The sequence below is a fragment of the Theropithecus gelada genome, chromosome 3, assembly GCF_003255815.1.
Source record: "Theropithecus gelada isolate Dixy chromosome 3, Tgel_1.0, whole genome shotgun sequence".
Lineage (NCBI taxonomy): Eukaryota > Metazoa > Chordata > Mammalia > Primates > Cercopithecidae > Theropithecus > Theropithecus gelada.
In genome coordinates, this window is record NC_037670.1 from 48,560,498 (window position 1) to 48,572,115 (window position 11,618).

An 11,618-nucleotide genomic window follows, 5' to 3' on the forward strand; every position below is an offset into this window, starting at 1 on the left:
TATTTAGACACACTTTCTCCTTCCCTTACACTCATACAACAAGCAAAAGTGCCACCTGTTATGTCAAAAATATGGCTTCAGAATGGCCTTTGGTACACAGTGGGAACTCTGGGGAAGAAGTCTTGTGATAAGTTGCAGGGAACTTTGTAATGTCATGCTTTTGGCAAGTGTCCAATACTTAGTACACTGTGTCCTGGGTCAGATTATGGAGAATGAAGTGAGAGGGTACTTGGTTTGGTGGTAGAGGAGAGAGTGGCCAGATCGTCAGGAAAAAGGTTAGAAATGACTCAGAGGACAGACGACACTGACAGAGACCAACTGGGAGAGGGACACCAGGATGGGTCAATTAGAACCTCCTCCTGAGCCTGGCATCCAGCGGTCCAGCATGATCAATACTTAGTTGTGTCCAGATGATGGTCCAGAATGTTACAAGTCTTCAATGACAACTGCGAACTTCTGCTTTCATCAGGTGGTGTAACAAGCTGTTCAGATGGTACGAGTAACCGGGACAGCTTTCGACTGGATGACGATGGCCCCTATTCAGGACCATTCTGCGGTCGCGCCAGAGTGCATACGGATTTCACTCCAAGTCCCTATGACACTGACTCCCTCAAAATCAAGGTGAGAGGACATCATATCCCCCCTTCTGAATGGTTTGTCAAATGCTGATTATATGATCTGTTTCAGCAAGTATAAGCAGTGGGAGAACAGAGTGTGAGTATGTTCTTCCCAACAGTAGAAGTGGAGGCTCGCTTACAGTGCTAAGAATTTGAATAAAATATGTGAGGTGGAGGCGGGGTATCAGTCTGTTCAGGCTATTAATGTAAGTTGTTATTATGTAGATGATTCAGGTTCAGAGTCTATCAGGGAGGAAAGAATTCTCTCCATTTTCCTGAAAACCAAAGCCTCACAGTTGCTGAAGGTGCTCAACTCTGCCTGATACTTGCAGGAATAGAAATAATGAAGAGAGAGGGAGAAAAGGTGCAAATGTCAGGCAAAAGCCCAGCAGAGCAAAGGCCTTGGGAACCAGACGTGGCCAGGAAATTCCAGTACTTTTTTAATTTTTATTTCCATAGGTTATTGGGGAACAGGTGGTGTTTGATTACATGAGTAAGTCCTTTAGTGGTTATTTGTGAGACTCTGGTGCACCCATCACCCAAGCAGTATACACTGCACTCTATTTGTAGTATTTTATCCCTCACCACCTTCTCATCCTTTCCCCAAGTCCCCAAAGTCCATTGGGTCATTCCTATGCCTTTTCGTCTTCATAGCTTAGCTCTTGCTTATGAGTGAGAACATAGGATGTTTGATTTTCCATTCCTGAGTTACTTTACATAGAATAATAGTGTCCAGTCCCATCTAGGTCACAGCAAATACCATTAATTCATTCCTTTTTATAGCTGAGTAATATTCCATTGTATGTATATATACACCATGGTTTTCTTTTCTTTTCTTTTCTTTTTTGATGGAGTCTTGCTCTGTCACCAGGCTGGAGTGTAGTGGCACGATCTTGGTTCACTGCAACCTCTGCCTCCTGGGTTCAAGCAGTTCTCCTCCCTCAGCCTCCCAAGTAGCTGGAGGCCACCACAACCCAGATAATTTTTGTATTTTTAGTAGAGATGGGGTTTCGGCATGTTGGCCAGGATGGTCTCGATCTCTTGACCTTGTGATCCACCCACCTCAGCCTCTCAAAATGCTGGGATTACAGGCATGAGTCATCACGCCCAGCCTATACCACAGTTTCTTTATCCACTCATTGATTGATGGGCGTTTGAGTTGGTTCCACATTTTTGCAATTGCAAATTGTGCTGCCACAAACATGTGTGTGCAAGTATCTTTTTCGTATAATGACTTCTTTTCCTCTGCATAGATACCTAGGAGTCGGATTGCTGAATCAAATGGTAGTTCTACTTTTAGTTATTTAAAGAATCTCCACACTGTTTTCCATAGTGGTTGTACTAGTTTACACTCCCACCAGCAGTGTAGAAGTGTTCCCTTTTCACTACATCCATGCTAACATCTGCAATTTTTAAATTTTTTGATTATGGTCATTCTTGCAGGAGTAAGGTGGTATCACATTGTGGTTTTGATTTGCGTTTCCCTGATCATTAGTGATGTTGAGCATTTTTTCATGTTTTTATTGGCCATTTGTGTATCTTCTTTTGAGACTTGTCTATTCATGTCCTCAGCCTACTTTTTGATGGGATTGTTTGTTTGTTTTCTTGTTGATTTGAGTTCATTGTAGATTTTGGATATTAGTCCTTTGTCGGATGTATAGATTGTGAAAATTTTTTCCCACTCTGTGGGTTGTCTGCTTGCTCTGCTGATTGTTTCTTTTACCATGCAAAAGCTCTTTAGTTTAATTAAGTCTCAGCAATTTTTGTTTGTTTTTATTGCATTTGCTTTTGGGTCCTTGGTCATGAAATCCTTGCCTAAGCCAATGTCTAGAAAGGTTTTTCCAATGTTATCTTCTGGAATTTTTATAGTGTCAGATCTTAGATTTAAGTCCTTAATCCATCTTGAGTTGATTTTTGTAAAAGGTGAGAGTTGAGGATCCAGTTTCATTCTCCTACATATGGCTAGCCAATTATCCCAGCACTATTTGTTGAAAAGGGTATCCTTTCCCCACTTTATGTTTTTGTTTGCTTTTTCAAAAGTCAGTTGGCTGTTAAGTATTTGGATTTATTTCTGGGTTCTCTTTTCTGTTCCATTGGTCTATGTGCCTATTTTTGTAGTAGTACCATGCTGGTTTGGTGACTATAGCCTATAGTATAGTTTGAAATTAGGTAATGTGATGCCTCCAGATTTGTTCTTTTTGCTCAAGCTTGCTTTGGCTATGCAGTCTCGTTTTTGGTTCCATATGAATTTTAGAATTGTTTTCTCTCATTCTGTGAAGAATGATAGTGGTATTTTGATGGGAAATCTGTTGAATTTGTAGATTGCTTTTGGCAGTATGGTCCTTTTCACAATATTGATTCTACCTATCCATGGGCATAGAACATGTTTCCATTTGTTTGTACCATCTCTGATTTATTTCAGCCGTGCTTTGTAGTTTTCTTTGTGGAGGTCTTTCACCTCCTTAGTTAGGTATATTCCAAAGTTGTTTTTTTGTTTTGCTTTGTTTTGTTTTGCTTTTGCAGCTATTGTAAAAGGGGTTGAATTATTGATTTGATTCTTAGCTTGATCGCTGTTGGGGTATAAAAGAGCTACTGATTTGTGTACATTAATTTTGTATCCAGAAACTTTGCTGAATTCTTTTATCAGTTCTAGGAGCTTCCTGGAAGAGTCTTCATGGTTTTCTAGGTAAATGATCATATCATCAGAAAACAGCGACAGTTTGACTTCCTCTTTAGTGATTTAGATACCCTTTATTTCTTTCTCTTTTTTGATTGCTCTGGCTAGGACTTCCACTACTGTGTTGAAGAGGAATGGTGAGAGTGGGCATCCTTATCTTGTTCCAGTTCTCAAAAGGAATGCTTTCACCTTGTTACCATTCAGTATTATGTTGACTGTGGGTTTGTCATAGATGGCTTTTCTTATATTGAGGCATGTCCCTTGTATGCCTATTTTGCTGAGAGTTTTAATCATGAAGAAATGCTGGATTTTGTCTAATGCTTTTTCTGCACCTATTGAGATGGTCAAGTGATTTTCATTTTTAATTCTGTTCATGTGGTGTATCACATTTATTAACGTGCATATTTTAAACCAGCCCAGCATCCCTGGTATTAAACTCACTTGATCATGGTGGATTATCTTTTTGATATGTTGCTGAATTCAGTTAGCTAGTATTTTGTTAAGAATTTTAGCATCTATGTTAATCAGGGATATTGGTCTGTAGTTTTGTTTTTTGGTTATCCTCTTTCCTGGTTTTGGTATTAGGGTGATACTGGCTTCATAGAATGATGTAGGGAAGGTTCCCTCTTTCTATGTCTGGTGGGATAGTGTCAATAGGATTGGTACCAATTCTTCTTTGAATGTCTGATAGAATTCTGTTCTGAATCGGTCTGGTCCTCAACTTGTTTTTGTTGGTAATTTTTAAATTGCCATTTCAATATCATTAGTTGTTATTGGTCTGTTCTGGGTATCTAATTTTTCCTGATTTAAGCTAGGAGGGTTGTATCTTTCCAGGAATTTATCCATGTTTTCCAGGTTTTCTACTTTATGCATGTAAAGGTGTTCATAGTAACCTTCAATGATCTTTTGTATTTCTGTAGTGTCAGTTGTAATATCCCCTGTTTCATTTCTTATTGAGCTTATTTGAATTCTTACTAATGGTCTATTAATTTTGTTTATCTTTTCAAAACAGCTTTTTGTTTCATTTATCTTTTGTATTGTTTTTGTTTCAATTTTATTTAGTTCTGCTCTGATCTTGGTTATTTCCTTTCTTCTGCTGTTTTTGAGTTTGGTTTGTTCTTGTTTCTCTCTTTCCTTGAAGTGTCACCTTAGATTGTCCGTTTGGACTATTTCAGACTTTTTGATGTCAGTGTTTAGGGCTATGAGCTTTCCTCTTAGCACCACCTTTGCTGTGTCCCAGAGGTTTTGGTAGGTCATGTCACTATTGTTGTTTGGTTCGAATAATTTTTTAATTTCCATCTTGATTTCATTTTTCACCCAAGGATCATGTATTTGCATGGTTTTGAGGGTTCTTTTTGGAGTTAATTTCCAGTTTTATTCCACTGTAGACTGAAAGAGTGCTTGATAAATTTAAATTGTTTTATATTTATTGAGACTCATTTTATGGCCTATCATATGGGTCTATCTTAGAGAAAGTTCCATGTGTTGTTGAATACAATGTATATTCTGAGGTTGTTGGACAGAATGTTCTGTATATATCTGTTAAGTCTATTTGTTCCAGGGTGTAATTTAAGTCCATTGTTTCTTTGTTGACTTTCTGTCTTGATCACCTGTCTAGTGCTGTCATTGGAGTATTAAAGTCCCCCACTATTAGTATGTTGCTGTCTATCTCATTTGTTAGTCCTATTAGTAATTGTTTTTCAAATTTGGGAGCTCCAGTCTTAGGTGCATACATGTTTAGGATTGTGATATTTTCCTGCTAGACAAGGCCTTTTTATCATTGTATAATGTCCCTCTTTGTCGTTTTTAACTTCTGTTACTTTAAAGTTTGTTTTGTCGGATATGACAATAGCTATTCTTGCTCACTTTTGGTGTCCATTTGCATGAAATGTCTTTTTCTACCCCTGTACCTGAAGTTCATGTGAGTCCTTATGTGTTAGATGAGTCTCTTGAAGGCAGCAGATAGTTGGTTTGTGAAATCCTATCCATTCTGCAGTTCTGTAACTTTCAAGTGGATAATTTAGGCTATTTAATTCAACGTTAGTATTGAGATGTGAGGTACTATTCCATTCATCATGCTCTTTGTTGCCTGCATACATTTTGTGTGTGTGTGTGTGTATTTTAAATTGTACTTTTGTTTTATAGGTCCTGTGAGATTTATGCTTCAAAGAGGTTCTGTTTCGATGTGTTTCCAGGATTTGTTTGAAGATTTAGAGCTCCTTTTAGTGGGTTGGTAGTGATGAATTCTCTCAACATTTGTTTGTCTGAAAAATACTGTATCTTTCCTTCATATATGAAGTTTGATATTGCTGGATACAAAATTCTTAGCTAATAATCGTTTTGTTTGAGGAGGCTGAAGATAGGGTCCCAATCCCTTCTAGTTTGTTGGGTTTCTGCTGAGAAATCTGCTGTTAATCTGACAGGTTTTCCTTTATGGGTTACCTGATCCTTTTGTCTCATTGCTCTTAAGATTCTTTCCTTTGTCTCAACTTTAGGTAATCTGATGAAAATGTGCCTAGGCAATAATCCTTTTGCAATGAATTTCCTAGGTGCTTTTCGTGTTTCTTGTATTTGGATGTCTAGATCTCTAGCAAGGCCAGGGAAGTTTTCCTTGATTATTCCTTCAAGTATGTTTTCCCAACTTTTAGATTTCTCTTCTTCCTCAGGAACACCGATTATTCTTATGTTTGGTCATTTAATATAATCCCAGACTTCTTGGAGGCTTTGTTCACATTTTCTTATTCTTTTTTCTTTGTCTTTGTTGGTTTGGATTAATTCAAAGACCTTGCCTTCAAGCTCTGAATTTCTTTCTTCTACTTATTCAATTCTATTGCTGGAACTTTCCAGAGCATTTTGCATTTCTATAAGTGTGTCCATTGCTTCCTGAAGTTTTGATTGTTTTTTATTTATGCTATCTATCCTTGAATATTTCTCCCTTCACTTCTTGTATCATTTTTTGGATTTCCTTACATTGTGCTTCACCTTTCTCTGGTGCCTCCTGATTAGTTTAATAACTAACCTCCTGAATTCTTTTTAAGGTAAATCAGGGATTTCTTCTTGGTTTGGGTCCATTGCTGGTGAGCTAGTGTGACTTTTTGATGGTATTAAAGAACCTTGTTTTGTCATGTTATCAGAGTTGGTGTTCTGGCTCCTTCTCATTTGGGTAGGCGCTGTCAGAGGGAAGGTCTAGGGCTGAAGGCTGTTGTTCAGATTCTTTTGTCCCATGGCGTGTTCCCTTGATGTAGTACTCTCCCCCTTTTCCTATGGATGAGGCTTCCTGAGAGCGATCTGTAATGATTGTTACCTCTCTTCTACAGCTAGCCACCCAACAAGTCTACCAGGCTCTAGACTGGTACTAAGGGTTGTCTGCACAGAGTCTTGTGATGTTAACTGTCTGTGGGCCTCTCAGCTGTGGATACCAGCACAGTATTTGGGTTGTCTCCTGTTTACTGAAGGAGGAATCCACTTCCTTCAGGGAGTCTGTGAGTCCTCCCAGGTTTCCTGAGTTATTTCTGCAATCGTTCTGAAGCAAAAATTCATGATGTGAGTGTCCACACACTCCTTTGTCTGCTCGAGTTGGAGCTGCAACCTGGTCCTGCCTCCCGTCTGCCATGATGCCCCGGAAATGTCTAGCACTTTTTAAGTTGGTTGCTATGAGTAACCAGAGACCTTTCTCCCAGTGATATTCCCTCCTGAATTCCCTCTTCTTATCCTCTGTATTCATTTTCTATTGCTGTGTAACACATTACCTCAAACTCAGAGGCATGAAACAACACAAATGTATTGTTAGCTCAGTTTCTATAGGTCATAATTGTGGGCATGGCTCAGTTGAATTCTAAGCAAGCTGTGATCTCACCGGAGGCTCAAGGTTCTCTTCTGAGTTCACTGGCTGTTGGCAGAATTCAGTTCCTTGTGGTTGTAGGACTGAGGACCCCATTTTCTTGCTGGATGTCAACTGGAGGCCATTCTCAGCCTCTAGATTTCACCAGCCAGAGCCCTCTCTACAATACAGCAGTTTGCTCTTTCAGGATGAGCAGGGAAAAGCTCACTCAGGCTTTTATCTTTATTTTAAGGGATCCTACCTGATTTGTCACACCCACCAAGATAATCTCCCTTTCAGTTAATTCAAAATCAAATAACTCAGTACCCTAATTGGATCTGCAAAGTCCCCCCTATCATATAAGGGTAACATAATCATGAGTGTGAAATCCATCATTTTCATAATCCTGCTCACACTCAAGGAGAGGGGTCGGTTACAATGGCACAAACAGAAGGTTTTGTGCTAAAAGAATTCATAGATGTTAAATTATTCCTTTCTAGTATCACAAAGTGCTAAAAGTCAAAGGACATAAAGTATGAATGTTCTATATTGTTAACACTAAACCAATGTTAACTAATAATTATGATATATTATGGAGTATTTATATTATTATTTAACATTTAAAGTCTTCAGCCCTTCTCTTGATCCCTTCCATGCTATTAAATCAGAGTAAGCTCAACTGGAGAACAAAAAATGCACTGTTCCCCATACTAAGCTCCTTAGTTATGTATATGGAATGATCTGATGTCTAAGTTCAAGTCTTGGGGAAAGGATACCCATAACCTAGTAACCATTGTGGGAGAGAGCAGTAGAAGGAAATAAACACAACACAGTTTGACTCAGGATAGCCTTTCAACTTCCCTACAATACCATGCCAGGGTACCACTGCTGCTGCTGCCTGAGGTGAGTTTTTGTGGAGCTCTTAGAGGACACAAGAGGAATTCCCCAGTTACCCATGAAAATTGAAATACTATTATTTCCATCAAGGGTCTTATCCAAAATGAAATTGAGCCTTTGCTTGATGACCTGTGGGCTTTCCTGGAATGTGCAGGTATATACCTGTAAAGGCTAAAGTTGCAAATTTACAAGTTTCAAGGATAATAGGAAGGATGCAGTAAAGGGTTTTTTCCATGCCTAGCAACTTTCTAGAGCTTCAGGAGAACTTCTCAGTCTCCCTAGCTGATACCATCCAACCTATGATTTGATTCCCTTTTGTTAAAGGCAGAAAGACCCAGTCTAACAGTTCACAAGACTAAACAGACAGATGATCACAAGGTAGACCAGATATTTCAGTCATGGTGAATTATACCATTACAAATAAAATTTGTTTTTTAGATGGAAGAACACACATTCCCAGAGCAGCAAGAAAAAAATATTTTTAGTAGCAGGCTTGATGCTTTGTTTGAGGGTAGACACTTAAAAGGGGCTAAAATATTAGAATCTGTAAAGTCCTCTCTGAGGCAGAAAGTTTTAAGTCTCAAAGGAGGAACTATAACTTGAACATAGACATCATATTTGCATAGAAATAAATTTTCTTTACAAAGAAACATCCCCATGAGGTTTTCTACCCTTGCCAATAACTGACAGCCTATAGTTAATTATGGTCTTAGATGTGAGTAAAGAAAAACACCAATTGGTTTGTCCATACTAATATGATTCATTCACACTTCAGTCTAAACTTTGCTGTGAGCTCAATCTAAGTGCTATCTCTTCTTAATAAGAGGAGAGCATGAATACCTTAAAGGGAATTAAGTAGCATAATTTATCCTTAGTGTACACATACTTTTATGTGAATTCTGCAAAATTTCTTTATTTTAGGTGGATGAAATTCTTGAAATGGGTTTATTTTATACCGTAGATAAATTTTTCAGATACACTAGAAATACATAGAGTAACAGACTTCTCTTTCATCTCCTTCCCCAGCTGGGGAGCACTTCCAGGAATGATAATTTGAGCTTTGTTACATATATATTACTTTGACAGTATAAATAAAAAGAGCATCATTTTTTAGTTCAGATAACTTGGACTTGAGTTCTGGTTCTGCCATTAACTTCCTGCAAGCTCTTCAGAAGTCATTTAATATCTCTGTTCCTTTTTCTGTAATATTTAAATTAATAATGATGATACTCCCTTTATGTATCTAAGAGGTGTGTTGTGAGCAAAAATAACTTAGAGTAGGCAAAAGTGTTTTGTAAATTACACTGCGCTCTACAGTTATAAGTTGATAAATTGATACAATAGCAGAAACAGAAACATGTCATCAAACTATGTGAGAGCTTTTTGTCAAGAATGTTGAAGTTTTCTTCATTGTAACTAGTACATAACTTCTTTGAATTTTTTTTTAAGATGGGATCTCACTGTGTTGCCCAGGCTGGAGTGCAGTGACATGATTACAGCTCACTGTAGCCTTGAACTCCTCCCACCTCAATCTACGGATACATGCTACCATGCCAGGCTAATTAAAAGAAAAAAAAACTGTGGAGATGGGATCTCACTTTGTCACTCAGGCTAGTCTCAAACTCCTGGCCTCAAGCAATCCTCCCGCCTTGGCCTCCCAAAGTGCTGGGATTATAAGCATGACCCACCATGCCACCAGCCTGAACTTGAAAGAAGTGAATGTTTAGATTTGTTTCTGTTATATCTGAACCGCTTTAGCATAATGTCCTCATTATCCTAGTTTCCTATGATTTCATTCTTTCTACCAATTTGTATAGCACCATAGTTCTCTGAAGCCTCATGTTTATGGATTTCTTTGTCCTTAGAAAGGAGACGTCATAGACATTATCTGCAAAACACCAATGGGGATGTGGACGGGAATGTTGAACAATAAAGTGGGAAACTTCAAATTCATTTATGTGGATGTCATCTCAGAAGAGGAAGCAGCCCCCAAGAAAATAAAGGCAAACCGAAGGAGTAACAGTGAAAAATCCAAGACTCTGCAGGAGTTCCTAGAGAGGATTCATCTTCAGGTGAGCAAATCTATGTCCTGTTTGCTTTTGGCGGCATGTAAATGGAAAAATTGAAGGGAGTGGATCAGTATTTGTGTTGCGTTGCTTAAAAACACAAGACTTAGAAGCAAAGGAAAGCCTGTTTTCCTGGAAGAGCTCTTATTTCTCCTTTATGACCTTTTTTTTATGCAAGGACAAGTCTTGATCTAATATCCCTTGGACTATACCTTAATAGTATTTAGCAGTGACAATAGAGATGAACGTTGAGAAAATGCAATGAACAATGAAAAATATCTAGGAGAATAAAAGGCCCTAATAAAATGTCTAAATGAGAATGGTAAAGAGAATATAAGGAATAAAGTAAGTCTAAAAAAGTGAAAGGAAAAATGAAAAGAGAAATGTATTTTCTACAAAGCAGAGGTCAAAATCAAGTTGAGAGAAGATAATGGAATGTAATTATTTTAAAAATAATTTGAGGGAAACGGTGATCATCAAGCCCCATAATGATTGTGTTAAGGAAACTGTGTTGTCTGTATTTATAACCCAATTATTATTTTCTTGTTATATTACCAAATATATTTTGAAATATCTACCTTGTTAAATGGTGTGTACATATAATACATCTAGTATCAATCAATTTACAGTTTTGCAATCCATTTCTAAAATTAACTGAGAAGTACTTTGATAGTTTTCAAAATTCATCAAGACAATAGTCAATTACACTTTTCTTAATTGTTTTTTTCTGAATTATCTAGTTATGTTCCTGTCTGTACACACAGTATCTAAGCCTTCTTATATTACTATTGGTGCACCTCAAATGGGATATTCCTATGAGAATGTACGGGTTAGCACCTTGCCTCTGCATCTTGTTTGTTCTGTGACCTGTGAGAAAACCAAAGTCTAAGAGACTGAAATGACTTCCCCAAGAACCCGCAGTTAAATGGTTATATGTCAGAACAGGAATTTGTGTTTCTTTATTCTAATTCAGTGCTAAGAATATACTTTTCTAAAGAAAGAATTGTCACTCTTCTTGCTTTTCTTCCCTTTTTTTTTTTTTTTTTTTGTTAAAAAGGGCTAGTCATAAGTTCTTCCTGATTACTTAAAACTTTTAGACTTCCTCTTATTCTATTTTAGTAATTAAAATAAGGATATTGAAATTAGATCAAGTAAAATGAGGGAGGAATCTCAGGAAGTTGAAAAAGCACTCAACTTCATTTAATATTTTTATTTTGTTCGAGTGGATAGAAGTTTCAAAATAGGCCGGTCAGGCCGGGCGCGGTGGCTCAAGCCTGTAATCCCAGCACTTTGGGAGGCCGAGACGGGCGGATCACGAGGTCAGGAGATCGAGACCATCCTGGCTAACACGGTGAAACCCCGTCTCTATTAAGAAATACAAAAAACTAGCCGGGCGAGGTGGCGGGCGCCTGTAGTCCCAGCTACTCGGGAGGCTGAGGCCGGAGAATGGCGTGAACCCGGGAGGCGGAGCTTGCAGTGAACTGAGATACGGCCACTGCACTCCAGCCTGGGCGACAGAGCGAGACTCCGTCTCAAAAAAA

At 38.2% G+C, this 11,618-nt stretch overlaps 1 protein-coding gene across 3 annotated transcripts in view; it reads left to right on the forward strand.

Moving 5' to 3' along the window:
* SAMSN1 (SAM domain, SH3 domain and nuclear localization signals 1) overlaps nt 1–11,618 on the forward strand; it is a 101,096-nt gene that overhangs the window by 74,631 nt on the left and 14,847 nt on the right. For all 3 annotated transcript variants that reach the window (XM_025379479.1, XM_025379481.1, XM_025379480.1), the window contains 2 exons: nt 470–621; nt 9,877–10,083. In XM_025379479.1, coding sequence (XP_025235264.1) covers nt 470–621; nt 9,877–10,083 — 359 coding nt within the window. The remainder of the gene's footprint in view (nt 1–469; nt 622–9,876; nt 10,084–11,618) is intronic.